Below are 22,514 nucleotides of genomic sequence, written 5' to 3' on the forward strand. Positions count from 1 at the left end.
TGCCTGAACGGCGAGAGCGAGTGTCCAGAGAGATACAACGCACTGCAATCAGCGCCTTCATCAAGAGAGCTCTCTCACACTGCTCTTCGTGGAAGGACACGCACACTGAATTAGAACGTGTTGCCCAAGTTCTAATTAACAACGGGTATTCCAACCGGGACATCGAAAAAGCCATTCGCAGAAACATCGATAAGTGGTACCAGCAGGAGCCTCGCCCCGTCGCCCTTGAAGACGTCACTCTCTTTACAAGGGAGCATTTCACAAGAAATACAAAGAGGATGAACGAGCCCTTCGTAACATCATCGAAAGGAATGTCTCCCCCACGGACCCTGCGAAAAAAGTAAAATTGATCATTTACTATAAAAGCAAGAAGACCAGTGGCCTGATTATGAAAAAACAACCCAGCCCCTGTGATGCAGGACCCTCTCAAGAAACTAACTTGTTGTCTACCAATACAAATGCCCTGTCCGGGAATGCCCCGGGCGCCTACATTGGTATGACAAAGATGCGATTTTCCAAGAGGATATCCTGCCACGCTCAGGAAGGCGCCATCCATAATCATGCAAAAAACGTCCACAATACCAGGATAACTCGGAAGGACATTATTCCTAATATTGGTATTATCGATAAGGCAGCAGACCACCCCGTCGCTCCGCCTCTTAGAGGCCCTACACATCGGAAGGAGAGACCCAGCCTTAACACCACTCAAGAGACTTCACTCCTCCGACGGTGGCACGTAGGGCGCTGCCCGCCGGCACCATAGAGCCGATCGAACGGACCAATCAGGTGCCCCTGCCCAATCTATGCTCCCAGTCTCCAGCGTCCGCACGCGAGAGCAGTGCGAGCTTCCACCTCTGCAAGACGGCTTGACTCAGGGACTTAATCCACTGTTCAGCCAATGAAAACGCAGCGCCCATCAGACAGAGCACCTGGGACACAATAAATACCGCCGAACGACCCCATTCCAATCAGGTTACGTATTTTCGTGCACAGGCGCGTTACGTAACTCTCGTCATTTTAAACCTACAATTTTGACAAGTATGGCCTCTAAGAGGACCCCTGTCGCCCGTATTAATCCCAGGGAGGACCCGCCCTTGGAGGACGAGCAAGGCTTCGCCACCGTAAGGAAGAAGAAGAAGAAGAAAACAGAAGAAGATTGTACCACCGATTTCGACCAATAATAACCTGCTCCCTACGACATCGGCACGAATACGGCGAGTTTGCGGAATTTCCGGCACTTCCCAAGTTCAAAGCTGTTTGTTATCGGGAGAGGGCCAGACTTCATATGCTGCAGTCAGGGCCCTCGAGAAAAAATATCCAGAAGCCAACCTCATAGCCAGACCGAATTTAAGGGGAGAATTCATAAATTACTCCCAAGGACCAAAAAGCTGCTGAACTACTGAGGAAAGACAACCTGTGCCACCTTCTTGATCCTGCTTCAAAAATAAGCAGGGGATGATATGCAAAGCCCAAATACATAACTATCGAAAGAGTCCTCGAGTTCCCAACATCATGGAAGCCAAGAGATGTACTGCAAAAGATGGACAGGAAACTCTTAAGATAGAAGCGACCTTCAAGGGCCAAACCAAATTCCAGCCAGGGTCAGCCTTGGGATTCTTGGCACTTATGAGACAGAAGCCTTCGTACCAGAAGCCGCTGAGATGCTCAAGGTGCAGAGTATGGACACCACAAGAACGAATGTAAATCAGAACACATCTGTGAGTGTGCAGTGCGAAACACGAGACAGAAGTGTGCTTGAAAAAGTACAAGGAAAAGGGCCACACAGTTGCAAAAAACGACCTGCCCTAACTGCAGCCAGAACATCATGCTTGGTTTAAGGGATGCCCAGTCAGCTGCAGAGGATTTTGGAAGGCGAAGGGCATCCTCCTCCACCTGCAAGACCTCGGCAACCATCACCGACCAGGAAACCTCCCAGCAACCCCAGGTTCGATCCTAGAACGAACCTACCTCCTGTACCACAAACCACCCAACCTTCCTCCCAACCTCCTCGATCCCGGCATTACATCCCCACCCCTCATCCTCTCCATATCGCCAAACTCCCGCCCCTCTACCTCCTCCACCCCTACTCCCCCAACCCCTCAGGTTACCCCCCTAACCCCTGCATCGCCGAAGACGTCGATTCCTGCTCGTGCCGAAGCAGGAACCCAGACAGAAGACGCAGTTGAAGAAGAAATGCAGACCGAGACACGACTGTAGCTCCTGTTTTTTGTTTCAAAGAAGCAGGAACACAAACAGAGGAGTTTGTAGCTAAGCAAAACAGCGAAACTCAGACCTGCAAACAAGAAAATAGAACTGCAAACGTCGGTAACGAATACTTCCTCGTAGGAGAATATCAGATCAGGTAAGTCCTGCTGACCTACGAGAGTTTGAGGCATTTTTAAATAGAGCCATCTCCAATAACGACAGTGACAGTGGTCATCAGCTGTTCTCTGAGCTCGTCCACGCTCGTTGGACCTAGAGATCATTCTCCCAGATGACCTCCTGTTAGAAGATTTCAGATACAGAATCTCAAACATAAAGATCGCAGCTACATGAAAAGTGCTGTTTATAGCATTAACTGCTTTTCTTTTACTAAACAATCCTCCTTTCCCCTCCGTTTTTCGGCCGCCTCACGTCTAACGACCGAATATTTCAACTGTCACTCTAACTACCGCTTAAGCTGTCGCTTATTTTTGTTATCCTGTTTCTAAAACTGATAATATTTCGTTTTTCCTTCGTCGTTCCCTATTGCTAAACGATCGACGCCTCTCTGCTTTTTTTTCTCGTCAAGTGAAATATGGTACTTGAACTCCATAGAGTTGCGCTTTTTTTTTTTCCGTTTTTCTACGACTATAAATTTTTTCGATTTCATTACTGGCTATCTCTGACTCGCCAGGACTCGCTACTATCGATCTTTATCTTCTACTAATGGGTACCTTAGGGTTTAAAGGGGTTTGTAACCTTGCCCTATTCACTTTTCCTTTCACCTTTGAAATCCATATCATTCCACCTGCACATTCCATGAAATCATAATAAAAAGATCGCCTCATATCCTTAAATCACCAATGCATCTAAAAAATAATTCAAATGACCTACGGGCTGCTACATTAGCTAAAGCCCGTGCTGGCATAAAGCCAGCTTAATACTCCAACAACAACCCATTCCAATCAGTTCACGCTCACCTTTCCTTGAAAATGAACCGATGATACGGTTGGAAACGTTGGAATTCCATTACTAAGATTTGTTAATCACTTTTGTTATCATAACAATAAATTAGTATTTTTAGAAAACATTTCTTTAACCAAGATATGAACATCGGCCAGCTATTAGCAAATATCAGCCCTGATGAGAAGAGAATAATAAGAAGAATTGAAAAGACCATATATAAAATCAATTCCACTGATGCTGCCATCATCTTTAACAAAATAATAATAATAATAATAATAATAATAATAATAATTTTATTAACTTCACTTGTTTTCTCCCCTAGTTTCTTTGTGTTGTAGGCTTTATGGAGGTGATCTTTGTTCTTTCTGTATCTGGCTTCATCTATTGTCTGATCTTTCCACCCATTCCGACGTCTCTGTTACATCTTCGGTGTTTCCTCGTGTGCCGCTGTTTGGTAGCTCATCATTCCTTTCGTCTCCTGTGGTATCGTCTCTTAGTTCGTGTTCTTGTCCCTCGGTGCTGGGAGCTATTTCTCTTCTTTTTGTCGGGTTCTGATGTAGCAGATACCTCCATATTTCCTTATTTTCTTCTCTTGTCCATTTCTTTTTCTTCTGGTTTGCCTCTATAGCTCCAGTCTCGGGCTGCTGGTTACTTGCCGTTTGTGGTAGTCAGTTGCTGGATGACGACCTCCAAGTACCTGACCTTCCTCCCCGCTCAGTGGGCTGTATAGGAGTCATCGACGTGACTTCATCAGCATGTCTCCAAACAATAACACGATTGGTGGGCAAAATTCAGTTCCGTTTCACTACTGTATTAGAGGAAAGTTGACCTTTCAAGTTAATCTGCGTCTTATTTCTAAGGAATGGTTCAGTCGTGTGTTGTTGTAGGATGCACGAATAGGTGGAGAAAAGGAAGCCGAGTATCCTGACATCGTATTCCCAGCGAAAGTGACAAGGAAAGGAGAAATGAGTGGCTGGCAGACACTAACTGTCCAGCTCATGCAAAGAGTAAAGAGAATCAAGATGAAAGAGCAGTGGGACAGAACACTTCGTAACCTGGCCTAAATTGCTCAAGAGGTATAAGGTAGAGCAACTGCTCAGTAAATGAGTGATATTAGTACTAAGTTCAAAAGACTCGCACAGTAGCCCCTCCATGTCTATATCACCATTAAAATTTCGACTGCCAAACATCGCCGAGATCGACGTTCCAATAATATTTTCCCCCCCCCACTACCAACACATGGCAAAATATTTCATCCATACGTACCTAATTTATCCTATCTTTCAATTTGAAGTTGATCTTTATGAAATAGTATTATCTTATGCAAAATATTAGAGCATACACGCATTTTCCTATTGAAATATTCATTTACATATTTTCGTTGACTTCGTTTCGGAAGACTGCTCAATATTACGCGATTTCACAACATAGACAATTTAAAACTTTATTACGCCCCACATTCCTTTACAATTACTTATTTTAACCCATATACCAACAATAAATACATAAAACTATAATTCCAAAATTTTAGAGTAAAAAATAACGATATACATCACAGGAGCAACAGTTGGGATTCACAGAAAATGGATCGAGATGAAGGGCTAATGAATTTCAGACCATTTCAGGAGGATATGGGATATACCAGTGGAAATTGTACCCATAATCTTAGGGAAACTAGGCATGAATAGGATGACTGAGATAAACTAGATAATAATAATAATAATAATAATAATAATAATAATAATAATAATAATAATAAAGATAAGCTGTAAAACAACAATATATTCTCACCCCTGTTAATATGATATAATATAATAAAAGGATAATTCATTTTCTTTCTAGGATGAAAAATTGGAAAAATGGGAAGATCGGCTTGTATAAGTTTTCCATACATTAAGAAACCAACCCAGCCAAAACCTGCGACCTACTATGTTTTCGAAAACGTCAAATTTCGACCTCCGAATCTTCGCCATAAGCGAGGATCTTAGGCCCCGCCTCGAACCCTAAACTTATTTTGGCAATAGTTGGGCCAGCCAGTCCCCTCTCGACCTCCGGCTCCGCCCACTCCTTGCCCTCGGCCAATCAGCGGAGGGCCTCTCCATCGGATCGCCGAAGAAGAACAAAGGACGCATGCCGGGCGGCGCCGTCGGAGGGACTTACCTCATCAAAAACTTTGGGATGTTTCGACGGCCAGTCAACAAAGAGGCCTATTGTTCCCAGAGAGAGAGAGAGAGAGATCCTTTCCCGGAACTGTCGTGCGACATCGTTAAGCCTCTTTAGGATCCAGGGAGACTCATAAAGTCGCGTTCATATGGGAGGTTTCGTATCAATAAAACCCGTGCGGATCATTGCGATTACGATTCATTATTATTATTATCGTGGAATAGTATATGACGCTGCCGATGCATTGGAGAATTTAATACTGATGCAAATGACTTATTAGTTTAAGGATACACCACAGAATGTTTTGCTATTTGCTATTCTCTGGACCCAGCTCCTATCTTGTTGGTGAAAATGATTATCATTATTATTATAATGATTCAAAAATAGTATAAGGCACACCTATGGACAAGGTAAATATATATATAAAATATAAATATATATAATATATATATATATATATATATTATATATATAAATATACGATAAACTTACTATGGAAGATTCTACCGGCCGTATGTCGATATTTGCAAGGAAAGGAAAAATCAGAACATATGAAGAACAAAACACATAAACATACATACTTATGTACATATATTATATATATATATATATATATATATATATATATATATATATATATATATATATATATATACACACATTAGAAAAACATCAAGCTGAAACGACAACCGAGAAATAAGCCAAAGCAAGAACATACAAAAAATGATATAAATAGATAAGTCAAAGTTGCCTCTGATACACAAAATAAGGCGGCACTACGTCACAACTCAAGTAAAAAAAAATAAAACGATAAAAAAATGAATAAACAAATGAAAGCAAAAAAAAAAAAAAAAAAAAAAAAAAAAAAAAAAAACACAATCACTTTGTCCAGATTGAAAACCATAAAAACGTCATCCGAGTACGAATACAATATGGAAGGCGCTCCTGCGTTTTACTGTGCCACTGAACAAATGTTACTTATGTCCTTGTGATTCTCTGCCCGGGAACCGGCCCCCACCCCACCCATGCCCCACAAACCGCCCCTCTTTAGCAGGATCAAGTTGCTATTCGTTCATCCAACATTTTCATTTCCTCGCTGGTGATATAGAATTCCGAAACTTTCAGGTGGCGGTTAATGGATTGATATGCCCACCTCTCATAAAAAACACCCACGTTTCATAAAAAGCCCATCTTTCAACAAAAAAAGGCCCACGTGTCATTAAAAAAACCCACCTTTCATTAAAAAAAAGCCCACGTTTCATAGAAAACCTACCTTTCATAAAAAAAGCCTACCTCTCATTAAATAAAGCCCACGTTTCATAAAAAACCAACGTTTCATAAAAAAAAAGTCCACGTGTCATTAAAAAACCCACCTTTCTTTAAAAAAAAGGTCTCGTTTCTTAAAAAAGCCGACGTTTCATAATAAAAGCCCACGTTTCTTAAAAAAAAAAAGTCCATGTTTCATAAAAAGAATCTCACATTTCATAAAAAAGCCTGTTTCATAGAAAAACCCACGCTTCATAAAAAAAAACACACATCTCATTAAAAAAAAGCCCAGGTTTCGTTAAAAAAAGCCCACGTTTCATAAAAAAAAGCCACGATTCACACAAAAAAAGATATCCTACCACTCGAGTGACCTTTATTCGTAGATATAAAAAAAGGAGACACTTGCGCACATTTCGTAGAAATAACTAAAAAAAGATACCATTTGTATACATTTCATAGAAGTTAAAAAATAGCCTTTACATACATTTCATAGATGTAAAAAGAGTCCATCACTTACGTACATTTCATAGAAATAAAAAAAGGATACACTCGTGTGCATTTCACAGAGTAAAGAAAAACACACACTTAACATACATTTCATAGGACTAAAAAAAGGATACCATTCGCATAAATTTCATAGATTTAAAAAAAGGGGACTTGTGTACATTTCACAGAAGTTAAAAAAATAGATGCATTTACATACAGTTCATAGAAGTAAAAAAAGAGGCAGCACTCAAACACATTTCATAGAAATAAAAAAAAAAGGGTACACCCGCAGACATTTCACAGAAAAAAATTACATAAATTTCATCAATTTAAAAAAAGACAGCGTTTACATACATTTCATAGAAATAAAAAAAAAACACTCTCTTAAATTTCATAGAAGTTACAAAAAGGATGCACTTGCGTTCATTTCACAGAAGCAAAAAAAGATAGCGTTTACTTATATTTCATAAGAGTAAAAAACGATGGCATTTACATACATATTATAGCAGTAAAAAAAGATAGCACTTACATATACTTCATAGAAGTTAAAACAAGGACAAACTCGTGGATTTCATAGATGTAAAGGGAAAGACGGCATTTACATACATTTCAAAGACGTAAAAAGAATACAGCACTTACATACATTTCATAGAAGTGAATAAAATAAATAAAACGAACAACACTGCCTAACACATATCTTATACATACTTACACACATTTCATAGTAGTAAGAAGATAGATAGCGCTTGCATACATTTCATATAAGTAAAAAAAATAGCACTTACACACATTTCATAGTAGTAAACAAAAGATACACACATATAAACACATTTTATAGAAAAAAGATAGCATTTACACATTTCATAGAAGTCAAAAAAGGATAGCACTCACACACTTCATAGAAGTAAAAAGAAGGATAGCACTCACACATTTCATAGAAGTCAAAAAAGGATAGCATTCGTTACACAATTCATAGTAGTTAAAAAAGGATAGCACTCACATATCTCATAAAAGTATAAAAAAGGATAGCACTCACTTACACATATCATATGAGTAAAAATAGGATAGCACTTATAAACATTGCATAGAAATAAAAATGGATAGCACTTACACACATGTCCTAGAAAAAAAAGATAGCACTCACAAACATTTCAGAGATGCAAAACAAAGGATATCCCTGGCGTACATTTCATAGAACTTCAGATGTCTCGGCATCCTTTGTTCTACGTCAAAGTCTGTCTCGATAAACTGCCTCTCTGAGCCCATTGTTTGTAATCCATGCTAATAGCGACGGTGGTACAAATACCTACGTCATTACGACGATAGGAACGATAGAGGATCTTGAGTCTGGTAAAACACAGACTGGTAAGGTAATAAATTATCAAGTAGTACGGAGAGAGAGAGAGAGAGAGAGAGAGAGAGAGAGAGAGAGAGAGAGAGAGAATTCCTAAAGTCTGAGATCAGCAATGACTGTTGTTCACGCTGATCAGTCATTCGGGGAATATTGAGTATCTGCAATGGCCAGATGAGAACCTTCCCATTTCCATATACGAGATTCAGTCTTCGCGTTAGTCTGAGACCACCGGATGAGAGGCCTCTCATTCTCGTGCACGAGATGTCTCTTTGGCTGTTCAAGAGGAAACTGAAGTCTGTCTCTCTCTCAATAGGTTATTGTCATCGGGCATAAGGGCTTTCCTAAAGTGGATTCCATCAGCGTCTCATTAGTGTTCTCTTCCACTCAGGTAGATCTTCCAGCGTCTTCGATTCGGAAGAAAAAGGCGGCCGCCTTCCATTAGGGTTCTTGCAGCTCCATTAAACTTGGCTTTTAGTCTGACAATCGAATTATTTCTCCAGCCGCGGAATTTGCAGTTTATTTTCTTATTGCTGAATTATTACTCTTGACTGTACATGGCATTTCAAGAAATTAGCGAATATGACTTTTGTCACTTAGCAGACTAAATTCCGTTCGTAATTCGATCGCGAAAGGATATTTACCCGATAGATATCCTACAAATTTCAGATTTAGCCATTATGATTTAGCCGGAACCCAAAACAATTGCTAGGGAAATATTCGCAATCTATCGTCATGGATCTATTTACGTCAATCGAGGGACTCCAAGTGCAGGAGATTACATTATGATTGTCGTCATAGTCAGTGAATCTTCTTAAATTGGTCAGGCGATATTAAGGATGTTTGTGGCTTGATATTTAAGAGGATTATAAATTCTCGTGTGAATTAGTGACAAAACTATCATATACAGACACCGTGTTATATATATATATATATATATATATATATATATTATATATATATATATATATATATATATATATTCATTTAGTAGATATACATGTGTATAGCGTATATATAGGTATACATATCTAAATAGATATACATTTATGTGCGTATGTGTGCGCGCGCGTATGTGTGTGTACGTGTGCGTGCGTGTGTGTATGTATATAAAAATAGTTATATAATATATGAATATGAACCTTTATCATATTACTCAGCACAGTAAAATGCATCTGTTGAATTTGTACCTACTTCTGAAGTTTGCCTTCACAATTTATTTTCAAAAAATATATTTTCAACGTCAGTAACTTTAATAATTAATAGATATCTTTCTTTCACAAAATTTTTTTTTGAAACTTTTGCATTATAAGTTCACGATCTAATTATTCTGACAAGTTCGCTAAAGAATTTTCTAAAAAGAATTCGCCAAGGAATAATGATTTTGATTTTCGAGTAGAAAGATGTTGATGGAATTTCTAAGAGTTTTTTTTTCTTTTCTTTTATTCAAAAAACACTAAATCATAAGTTAAGCAACATGATCATTCGATCAAGTTCGAAGTTACGCTGGGTCTGCGAGGGCATTATACTTCCTTTGTGGTCGTAACTCAACTAAACTTAGCCAGAAGTAAACTTAGCCAGAACCTTCTATAGTGATGACCTCTCTACAGGAAAAACTGTAGCCAGGGACCTTTATTGTGATGACCTTTCTAAAGGAAAGGCCTGTAGCCAGGACGCTCTATAGCGACCACCTTTTTACAAGAAAGACTTTTAGCTATAGTAGATTCACATTAACAGTGTATCTGATATCTAGGCCAGTCCTTTACGACGCTCCTGATTGGCTGTTGATAAGCCAATCACAGGGCTGGAAACTCTGAGTCTCTCGAGAGAGTTCACATAGGTAGGATGTATGTTCCACTTTTCCTGAAAGACGTATGGCTTATCAACAGCCAATCAAGAGCGTCGTAAGGGAATGGCCTGGACATCAGATGCACGGTTGATGTGAATCTACTATAGGACCTTGCATAGCAATCTCTCCACAAGAAAGACCTATATATCGCCAGGCCCTTCCACAAAGACGACCATTCTACAGGAAAGACGTATTATAGCCAGGACCTTCTATATACAGCAATGGCTTCCAAGAATCAAAACTTTCCATAGAAAAGGGCTATAGCAAGGACACCCTGTAGCGATGATTTCTCATGATTAAAATTTCATAGGAAAGATTTATTGTGAGAACCCTCTTTCACAACGAGACCCAAAAATGAAATGTCTCTATGGGGGAGACATTTAACAATAACCTTCTATAGAGACAACTTCCAATAAAGAAAACTTTCTTTGGTACAAACCTTCTACAGCAAAAACGCCTACAGATACAGCTCCTGTCCACTGAGGCTTTTGCAGAATGTTCATATCTAGGGATGTCTATAGTGGAAGACTCCTATAGCAAAGACCTTCTATGGCGACGACTATTTAGAGAGAGAATCTTGCTTGGTGACGCTCCTCTATACTGAAGACCCATAAGTATATCTTAGTTTAACCAGACTACTGAGCTGATTAACAGCTCTTCTAGGGCTGGTCCGAAGGATTAGATATTTTCACGTGGCTAGGAACCAACTGGTTACCTAGCATCGGCACTTACAGCTTATTGTGGGATCCGAACGACATTATACCGAGAAATGAATTTCTAAATAACCAGAAATAAATTCCTCTGGTTGCTCACTGGCAGCAGCGGGAAGCGCACTCGGGTTACCAGATTGATAGGCAAGTACGCAACCCACTCGTCCACAGAGAGAGAGAGAGAGAGAGAGAGAGAGAGAGAGAGAGAGAGAGAGAGTCGCTAAAATACAAAAGAGAAGTGATGACCAAGAGGAAATGAGAGAGAGGGATAGAGAGAGAGAGAGAGAGAGAGAGAGAGAGAGAGAGAGAGAGAGAGGGGTCGCTAAAATACAAAAGAGAAGCAATGAACAAGAGGATAATGAGAGAGAGAGAGAGAGAGAGAGAGAGAGAGAGAGAGAGAGAGAGAGAGTCGCTAAAATACAAAAGAGCAGCAATGAACAAGAGGATAATGAGAGAGAGAGAGAGAGAGAGAGAGAGAGAGGTCGCTAAAATACAAAAGAGAAGTAATGACCAAGAGGATAATGAGAGAGAGAGAGAGAGAGAGAGAGAGAGAGAGAGAGAGAGAGAGGTCGCTAAAATACAAAAGAGGAGTAATGAATAAGAGGATAATGAGAGAGAGAGAGAGAGAGAGAGAGGTCGCTAAGATACAAAAGAGAAGTGATGACCAAGAGGAAATGAGAGAGAGGGATAGAGAGAGAGAGACCTTACTTACAGACCTTACAGTTCGTTCGGGTTGCCCCAGGTCCCTCAGTGTGAGGCACCTCTAATGTCTACCAGAGAGTTGCTAGTACATCTTCCGGTATATTTTGCATCTTCTAATCTTGGATGGTCTGGGATGCAGTTTAGATATTTGTCGAGCTTATTCTTAAACACATCTACGCTCACTCCTGATATATTCCTCAATTGAGCTGGCAACGCATTGAATAGACGCTGCATTATCGATGCTGGTGCGTAGTGGATTAATGTCCTGTGTGCTTTCCTTATTTTTCCTGGTATCGTTTTGGGCACTATTAATCTACCTCTGCTTGCTCTTTCTGATATTTTTAGTCCCATGATATTTTCTGTTATTCCTTCTATCTGTTTCCATGCCTGAATTATCATGTGGCGTTCTCTTCTCCTTTCTAGACTATATAATTTTAAGGATTGTAGTCTTTCCCAGTAGTCAAGGTCCTTAACTTCTTCTATTCTAGCTGTAAAGGACCTTTGTACACTCTCTATTTGTGCAATATCCTTTTGATAGTGTGGGTACCATATCATATTGCAATATTCAAGTGGACTACGAACATATGTTTTATAAAGCATAATCATGTGTTCAGCTTTGTTTTGTTTTTTGAAGTGCAGTAACAACATTCCCATTTTGCTTTACATTTTGCCAACAGAATTGCTATTTGATTATTGCATAACATGTTCCTATTCATCATCACACCAAGGTCTTTAACTGCTTCCTTATTTGTGATTGTTTCATTATTAGGTCCCCTATATGCATATAGCTTTCCTTCTCTGTCTCCATAATTTATTGATTCAAATTTATCAGAGTTAAATACCATCCTATTTTCCTCTGCCCAATCATATACTTTGTTAAGGTCTCTTTGTAGAGCGTTCCTATCTTCATCACGAGTAATTTCTCTACTTTATTCTTGTGTCATCAGCGAAACTACTCACTACCGAATCCTTAACATTACTGTCTATGTCTTCAATCATAATAACAAACAGTATTGCAGCTAACATCGTACCTTGTGGCGCACCGGATATTACCTTGGTTTCATCCGATTTCTCATCGTTTGCAATAACTATCTGTTTTCTGTTGTGTAAAAATTCTTTTAACCATCTTCCTACTTTATCTACGATATTGTGTTTTCTAATTTTCTTTGCTAATATATTATGGTCTACTTTGTCAAAAGCTTTTGCAAAGTCTAGATAAACCACATCTGTTTCATTTCCGCTTTTCATATTTTTGAATATGTTCTCACGGTGGACTAACAGTTGGGTTTGTGTACTTTTTCCGGGTACGAAACCATGTTGTCCTATATTAAACAAATTATTTTTTATTAAAGTTTCATAATATTTTTCTTCATTACCCTTTCATACACTTTCATAATATGTGATGTTAGACTCACAGGGCTAATAATTACTTGCCTCTAGTCTTGATCCACTTTTGAAAGTAGGGGTGATATATGCTAATTTGTGCTCATCATAAATCTTGTTCCTGTATCTACACTTTGTCTTAATAATATTGCAAGTGGCTTTGCGATAGAATGAACTACTTTCTTTAACAAAATAGCAGGGAGAGAGAGAGAGAGAGATCGCCAAAACGCAAAGTAGCAAGCAATGAAGAAGGAGAGAGAGAGAAAAAGAAAGCGAGAGAGAGGTCGCTAAAATGCAAAAAAGAAGTGATGACCATGAGGATAATGAGAGAGAGAGAGAGAGAGAGAAAACGCAAAGAAGCAAGCAATGAAGTAGATATTGAGAGAGAGAGAGAGAGAGAGAGAGAGAGAGAGAGATCGCCAAAACACAAAGAAGCAAGCAATGAAGAAGGAGAGAGAGAGAGAGAGAGAGAGAGAGAGAGAAGAAGAGATGTTGTCAAAAAACGCTAAGAAGCAAGCAATGAAGAAGTAGATAATGAGAGCGAAGAGAGAGAAGAGAGAGAGAGATGAGATGAGATCGTGAGAGAGATGAGAGAGAGAGAGGCGCTAAAATACAAGAGAGAAGTAATGAATAAGAGGATAATGAGAGAGAGAGAGAGGAGGGAGATGAGAGAGAGAGAGAGAGAGAGAGAGAGAGGTCGCCAAAACGCAAAGAAGCAAGCAATGAAGATGTAGATAAGAGAGAGAGAGAGAGAGAGAGAGAGAGAGAGAGAGAGAGAGAGAGAGAGAGGTCGTTAAAATACAAAAGAGAAGTAATGACCAAGAGGATAATGAGAGAGAGAGAGAGAGAGAGAGAGAGAGAGAGAGAGAGAGAGAGAGGTCGCTAAAATACAAAAGAGAAGTAATGACTAAGAGGATAATGAGAGAGAGAGAGAGACCTTACAGACCTTACAGACCTTACATCTTGTTCGGGTTGCCCCAGGTCCCTCAGTGTGAGGCACCTCTAATGTCTACCAGAGAGTTGCTAGTACATCTTCCGGTATATTTTGCATCTTCCAATCTTGGATGGTCTGGGATGCAGTTTAGATATTTGTCGAGCTTATTCTTAAACACAACTACGCTCACTCCTGATATATTCCTCAGATGAGCTGGCAACGCATTGAATAGACGCGCATTATCGATGCTGGTGCGTAGTGGATTAATGTCCTGTGTGCTTTCCTTATTTTTCCTGGTATAGTTTTGGGCACTATTAATCTACCTCTGCTTGCTCTTTCTGATATTTTTAGTTCCATGATATTTTCTGCTATTCCTTCTATCTGTTTCCATGCCTGAATTATCATGTAGCGTTCTCTTCTCCTTTCTAGACTATATAATTTTAAGAATTGTAGTCTTTCCCAGTAGTCTAGGTCCTTAACTTCTTCTATTCTAGCTGTAAAGGACCTTTGTACACTCTCTATTTGTGCAATATCCTTTTGATAGTGTGGGTTACATATCATATTGCAATATTCAAAGTGGACTACGAACATATGTTTTATTAAAGCATAAATCATGTGTTCAGCTTTTCTTGTTTGAAGTGCCGTAACAACATTCCCATTTTTGCTTTACCATTTTGCCAACAGAGTTGCTATTTGATCATTGCATAACATGTTCCTATTCATCATCACACCAAGGTCTTTAACTGCTTCCCTTATTTGTGATGGTCTCATTATTAGGTCCCTTATATGCATATAGCTTTCTTTCTCTGTCTCCATAATTTATGATTCAAATTTATCAGAGTTAAATACATCCTATTTACCTCTGCCCAATCAATACTTTGTTAAGGTCTCTTTGTAGAGCGTTCCTACTTCATCACAAGTATTCTCTACTTATTCTTGTGTCATCTGCGAAACTACTCACTACCGAATCCTTCACAGTTATTGGTCTATGTCTTCAATCATAATAACCAACAGTATTGCAGCTAAACACCGTACCTTGCGGCACCCCGGATATTACCTTGACTTCATCCGATTTCTCGTCGTTTGCAATAACTATCTGTTTTCTGTTGTGTAAAATTTTTTTCTTTTAACATCTTCCTACTTTATCCACGATATTGTGTTTTTTTCTAATTTTCTTCTAATATATTATGGTCTACTTTATCAAAAGCTTTTGGCAAAGTCTAAATAAACCACATCTGTTTCATTTCCGCTTTTCATATTTTTGAATATGTTCTCACGGTGGACTAACAGTTGGGTTTGTGTACTTTTCCGGGTACGAAACCATGTTGTCCTTTATTAAACAAATTATTTTTTATTAAATGTTTCATAATATTTTTCTTCATTACCCTTTCATACACTTTCATAATATGTGATGTTAGACTCACAGGCCTATAATTACTTGCCTCTAGTCTTGATCCACTTTTGAAAGTAGGGGTAATATATGCTAATTTGTGCTCATCATAAATCTTGCCTGTATCTACACTTTGTCTTAATAATATTGCAAGTGGCTTGCGATAGAATGAACTACTTTCTTTAACAAAATAGCAGGAATTCCATCAGGCCCTGCAGCAGCTCCATTTTTAATTTCATTAATAGCCTGCACAATATCAGCTTCATTAATATCTATGTCAGCTAAATATTTCACTATTTTCATCCCTTACTTCTATATCATTATCTTCATTATCTATTCTAGGGGGTTCTCTCTATATCGTTCTGCCAGTATGTTGCAAATTTCTTTTTTTCATTCGTTAATCTCCCTTCAATTCTCAGAGGGCCTATTTCTATTCTTCTTTTATTCATCTTCTTCGCATATGAGTATAATAGCTTGGGGTTTTTGCTTGATATTTAATAGGGTTTTTTCTTCCAAGTCCCGTTTTTCATTTTCTTTTGATTGTATAATCTTTTGTTCTGCATTTTCTATCTTACTTTTTAGTTCTATAACTTTCCATGCAATATTTTCTTTTGCAAGACCTTTTTTCCACTTTCTGATTTTCTGGAACAAGATCCTTCTGTCTCTTGGTATGCATGAATGATGTTTACTTTTCTTCTTCGGTATATATTTTTCCACTATTTTCTCCAATATTTTATATAATATCTCCGTATTTACCTTTATGTCATTCACTTTTTTACGAAAATGTTATCCAATCTTTGTTTTAATTCTTCATTAAATTTCTGACCATTTTTATATTTTTACTGTAGAAGTTGTATTTTCCATATCCTTCCCACTTTTTCATTTCTTGCTTATCTCTATTTTCACTTGCTTTGGAATGAACTGTTAATTCTATGACATTATGGTCTGAAATATTCGCATTATAAACTATTATTTCTTTAACATAATTCATCTCGTTCACAAATACTAGGTCTAAGGTATTTTCCTTTCTTGTTGGCAGGTGATTTATTTGTTGAATGTTGTATTCTAGTAGCATATCTAATAGCTTTTCAAATTGCCTCTTATCTTCTGCACTACTATTACTCTCTTTTTTATATGTATAAGTACAACCACAATCTCCTATTCGTTCTTTCCATTCTACGAAAGGAAAGTTGAAGTCCCACCATATGGAGAATAGTCCAGTCCTTGTGATTTCTACATATATCATCCAATTTTTCAATTATTAAGTCAAACTCTTTAGTATTAGGAGGTCTATATATACTATGTTCATCAATTTTTCAGATTCAAATTCTACCGCTATTAGTTCACATTCTGAGTTACTATATTTCTCATATATTTTTCCTTGTTTTTTGTCTTTCCCATATATTGCGGTCCCCTTGATTCCTATTTTTTCTATCTGATCTATAAGTTTGGAACCCTTTTATTTGATCATCATTCCCAGTCTCTTGGGAATACCAGGTTTCACTTATATTCATTATATCTATTTTCTTTTCATTTTTTGGGTTAGTTCTTCTAAGTACTCTATTTTTCTTTTTGAGTTACTCGTAAACTAAACCCTGCGCATTCATCACTATGATGGTTTGCGTGTTTTTCTCCTTCATTTAATACTGGTAGTAATAAGGATTTTCCATGTCTCTTTCCTGTTCTGGTATGTTGTTCTTTTTTTCATTTCCAGAAATTCTGACATTAAAAAATCCAAACTTTTCCATAATATTTGATCTTCCTTCATCATAATTATTAATTTTGTGTCTGAAATCTGCAATTTTCTCCGTTTCTGCAATATCCTCTTGCATAATACAGTTATTATCTCTTGAGTAGAATTTCGGAGCTGATGCTTTGAAATTTTTTTGCTGACACTCTGCATATCTCATTGGTGGTTTGCTTTTCTCTTTTACCTGATATTCTTGATTTCTCTCTTTATTTGTTTCTTTCTTATTTTGGATTTTATTACTTGGTTGGTTATTTATTTGATTATGATTCATGGCTACAGGGTGCATATATTTGCATTTTTTGGTCGAACTTACATCTTTTCCTTCTTTTAGGTTTTTACATATTTTTGGATGCAGATCTCTGCAATCATCCCATATCCATCTAAGTATGCACATTTACCATATATTTCATAGTTTTGACATATCTTAGGATGTTTGTAGTAACATCTTTCTCCAAATCTGTAATTCCCTCTTTTCAAAAGGTTGCAGATTTTGTCTTTCTTGTCTATTTTTTCCTCTTTCCCGTTATTGTATAGATCTGGGTAGAGCCTCTTCGGGATTTGCTTTTCTGTTGTCATATCGTAATTATTTCTTCGTAGGTATGCTGCTTATTTACCGCCTCATGTAGTATCAATGAGTATCTCTGCATCCATACTTTTATCTTGTTCTTTTGTTTTCCTTATTTTTTTCGTGTCATTTCATTTTTGTTTACTTCTCTTCCGTTTTCCTCTTCTCTTCTTTCTTCTTCTTCCTCTTCTCTCTTCTTCATCCTCAACTATTTGTACATTCAATCTTGATTTAATAACATTGTCTATCCATGATAGACATGTTGAACAAAAAAATTCTTGTATCTTTTCTCAAATCTTGTATTACTCAGCACACTGTGGATGGGTCGGAATGTTGCATGCAGCACATTTTCTGATTAGGTTTTGTGGATTGACTATGCTATACCAAACCTTACACAGTTTGCATGCTTTTGGCATTCTTTTTCCTAATGCATCAATTAGGATATTCACAAGATTCACCTTATTCATTTTCTTTGTCGGAATATGTTGGTTTATGTATATTTTCTTTATGAGTCTCTTGACCACTTGGATTTTATTTGGAACTTCAATTATTTTCAAGATGTTTTCATTAGATTTGTTCCAGTTTGAAGGATTATATCCTTCTAATATATCTATGAATGCTTTTGTATCTTTTTGGTTAGGACTGTTGCTGATTTCATAGATGAGAAATGCCAGTTCCCTTCCTGCTACCTCATCGTATTGCGAATCGCTAGACACGCCAAATTACGCCACCTCTTCCCGCAGTTGGAACTTACTGCCATCTTGTTCTGATTTATAGTATTACACTTGATAAACTAACTTAGAAGACGCTTTATCCTACTATTTTCACACTAATCTTATCACCGATAGTTCACGAACACTTCTAGATATTTCTCAAATTCTAGTCGTATGTTAAACTTGTGATATCTGTTGATTAATCTGACTTCACGCGGGTACGACTCACCAAGCAAGATGGCTACTTACGAGAGAGAGAGAGAGAGAGAGAGATCGCCAAAACGCAAAGAAGCAAGCAACGAAGAAGTAGATAATGAGAGAGAGAGAGAGAGAGAGAGAGAGAGAGAGAGAGAGAGAGAGAGAGAGAAAACGGCCAGATGTTTCCATAACAAATAACGATTCATTAAGGAGAACTTTTCCCCTGAATCATTGGAAGCGATTTGAAACCCAATAAAACTTTCCCTGGGACGAAAAACGTCCAGCTCAGAATAACATATTCGATGATTGATTTCTTTTTCTCTTCGTGGTATCGCCAAAAAAAAAAAAAAAAAAAAAAAAAAAACAATAATTGACCGCACTTTTGCGTGTTATTCAAAGATCTAATCCCCCAAAGTAGAATTTTACTTTTTGATCGCCTAGCCGGACTATCTATAATTAAAATTTTTTTTTAAATTTTTTTTTTAAAGATCTCACGTTGATAAAGCTTCCGAAACAAATGAGAAAAATTCCATTGAATTAGATTTATGAAAAACAGAGCTTATTATTTTTATCAAAAATTGTGAATTTATTTGAATGACAGAAGCCACAAAGGCCGCTGACTTACATACATAACAACACTAGAATATGAACTAAGTTAACTAAAATTCCGATGAAACAAAGAATATGACTCGAATGAAGCAACACAACAAACGAGCTTATTTGCATAAGTAAATAATCTTGATATATAAATCGATTAATAAAATCGAAGCCATTGCGATAACACTAGGCGCATAGTAGAAATGTCAGCCTCTCTCGAACAAAAAAATAAGTATTCAAACAAACACTCATCAACGTCGAACAAACAGATAAGCTTCCAAAGAAACACGCACCAACATATATCGCATTTCGAAATGCATATCTGTCAAATTATCAAGATAGATGAATGATGAGCAATGAAATATACATTTGTTAGCAAAGGAGAAGTTTGATTTAAATAAAATGAAAAAAAAAATAAATAAATAAAAAAGGAGCCTTTCGGCTCAATCTGGAATCGAACCTGAGATTGTGCCCATTCGAGTTCAACGCCGTCACCATTAACCACTGAATCACCTTACCACTTCTTCCATGCATTTATCTCTCTATATTAGTATATGAACACGTGAGAGTGCATGTGTCATATGTGCATGAAAATGTATTATAAGCATGCCCGGGTGTGTGTTTATGTGTGTATAGAAAAAAAGTCGAGGATTCTTGACGTGTGGGAATGGTTCTCATGAAAGCGATAGTGACGTCAAAGCATGTTCACGGTTTTCTTTTTTTCTCATTTTTATTTTTATTTTATTTTTTTTTATTTCCCTTGTTTTCGTCCCTCTTATGCCACCTTTTTCCGGTCGGCTATTCTATTGAGAGCGGCGGAGTCCTCGTTTTTCTTTTCGCAGTAGATAAGACGGTTTTATTCTCATGAAAAAAAAAAAGGTATATAAGGTATTCAGCGCTAGCGGCCTATAAATGTCTACATATATTCAGACGGTATTTGCGCAAGACTAATCTTTTCCGTGAGAAAATGGGTTTTGGGAGACATCTCAGTTGATGCGAGAAGGGTATACGGGAGACATCTCTTCCACACGAAAGGGTCTCTGGGAGACATCCCTGTCCATAAGAAAGGGTTTCTGAGAGACATCCCTGTCCATAAGAAAGGGTTTCTGGGAGACATCCCAGTCCATAAGAAAGGGTTTCTGGGAGACATCCCTGTCCACAAGAAAGAGATCCTGGGAAATATCCCTATCCATAAGAAAGGGTTTCTGGGAGACATCCCTGTGCATAAGAAAGGGTTTCTGGAAGACATCCCTATCCATAAGAAAGGGTTTCTGGAAGACATCCCTGTCCCTAAGAAAGGTTTCTGGGACACATCCCTGTGCATAAGAAAGATTTTCTGAGAGACATCCCTGTCCCTATGAAAGGTTTCTGGGAGAAATCCCTGTCCCTAAGAAAGGGTTTCTGGGAGACATCCCTGTCCACAAGAAGGAGATCCTGGGAGATATCCCTGTGCATAAGAAAGGGTTTCTGGGAGACATCCCTGTCCATAAGAAAGGGTTTCTGGGAGACATCCCTGTCCACAAAAAAGAGATCCTGGGAGATAACCCTGTCCATAAGAAAGGGTTTCTGGGAGACATCCCTGTCCAAAAAAAAGGGATTCTGGGAGACATCCCTGTCCATAAGATAGAGATCCTGGGAGACATCCCTTTCCATAAGAAAGGGTTTCTGGGAGACATCCCTGTCCATAAGAAAGTGTTTCTGAGAGACATCCCTGTCCATAAGAAAGTGTTTCTGGTAGACATCTCTGTCCACAAGAAAGAGATCCTGGGAGACATCCCTGTCCATAAGAAAGAGATCCTGGGAGACATCCCTGTCCATAAGGAAGAGATCCTGGGAGACATCCCTGTCCATAAGAAAGAGATCCTGGGAGACATCCCTGTCCATAAGAAAGAGATCCAGGGAGACATCCCTTTCCATGAGAAAGGGATTCTGGGAGACATCCCTGTCCATAAAAAAGGGATTCTGGGAGACATCCCTGTCCATAAGAAAGGGATTCTGAGAGACATCCCTGTCCATAAGAAATAGATCCCGGGAGACATCCCTGTCCACAAGAAAGAGATCCTGGGAGACATCCCTGTGCATAAGAAAGGGATTCTGGGAGACATCCCTGTGCATAAGAAAGGGTTTCTGGGAGACATCCCTGTCCATAAGAAAAAGATCCTGGGAGACATCCCTGTCCATAAGAAACGGATTCTGGGAGACATCCCTGTCCATAAGAAAGAGATCCTTGGAGACATCCCTGTCCATAAGAAAGGGTTTCTGGGAGACATCCCTGTGTATAAGAAAGGGATTCTGGAAGACATCCCTGTCCATAAGAAAGGGTTTCTGGGAGACATCCCTGTCCATAAGAAAGGGTTTCTGGGAGACATCCCTGTCCATAAGAAAGGGTTTCTGGGAGACATCCCTGTCCATAAGAAAGGGTTTCTGGGAGACATCCCTGTGCACAAGAAAGGGTTTCTGGGAGACATCCCTGTCCATAAGAAAGGGTTTCTGGGAGACATCCCTGTGCATAAGAAAGGGTTTCTGGGAGACATCCCTGAGCATAAGAAAGGGTTTCTGGGAGACATCCCTGTCCATAAGAAAGGGTTTCTGGGAGACATCCCTGTCCATAAGAAAGGGTTTCTGGGAGACATCCTGTCCATAAGAAAGGGTTTCTGGGAGACATCCCTGTCCATAAGAAAGGGTTTCTGGGAGACATCCCTGTCCATAAGAAAGGTTTCGGGAGACATCCTTGTCCATAAGAAAGGGTTTCTGGGAGACATCCCTGTCCATAAGAAAGGGTTTCTGGGAGACATCCCTGTCCATAAGAAAGGGTTTCTGGGAGACATTCCTGTCCATAAGAAAGGGTTTCTGGGAGACATTCCTGTCCATAAGAAAGGGTTTCTGGGAGACATCCCTGTGCATTAGAAAGGGTTTCTGGGAGACATCCCTGAGCATAAGAAAGGGTTTCTGGGAGACATCCCTGTCCATAAGAAAGGGTTTCTGGGAGACATCCCTGTCCATAAGAAAGGGTTTCTGGGAGACATCCCTGTCCATAAGAAAGGGTATCTGGGAGACATCCCTGTCCATAAGAAAGGGTTTCTGGGAGACATCCCTGTCCATAAGAAAGGGTATCTGGGAGACATCCCTGTCCATAAGAAAGGGTTTCTGGGAGACATCCCTGTGCATAAGAAAGGGTTTCTGGGAGACATCCCTGTGCAAAAGAAAGGGATTCTGGAAGACATCCCTGTCCATAAGAAAGGGTTTCTGGGAGACATCCCTGTGCATAAGAAAGGGTTTCTGGGAGACA

General features: G+C 38.7%; 2 protein-coding genes across 3 annotated transcripts in view; one reads left to right on the forward strand and one right to left on the reverse strand.

The window, feature by feature from the left end:
- LOC135223707 (forkhead box protein J1-B-like) overlaps positions 1–22,514 on the reverse strand; it is a 196,185-nt gene that overhangs the window by 113,728 nt on the left and 59,943 nt on the right. The gene's annotated exons all lie outside the window — the stretch shown is intronic.
- LOC135224009 (uncharacterized) lies at positions 1,041–21,250 on the forward strand. The gene is made up of 2 exons (XM_064262934.1): positions 1,041–1,121; positions 20,618–21,250. Exons 1-2 carry the CDS (start codon positions 1,041–1,043, stop codon positions 21,248–21,250), a joined length of 714 nt encoding a protein of 237 aa, XP_064119004.1.

Source organism: Macrobrachium nipponense, chromosome 10, assembly GCF_015104395.2.
Source record: "Macrobrachium nipponense isolate FS-2020 chromosome 10, ASM1510439v2, whole genome shotgun sequence".
Lineage (NCBI taxonomy): Eukaryota > Metazoa > Arthropoda > Malacostraca > Decapoda > Palaemonidae > Macrobrachium > Macrobrachium nipponense.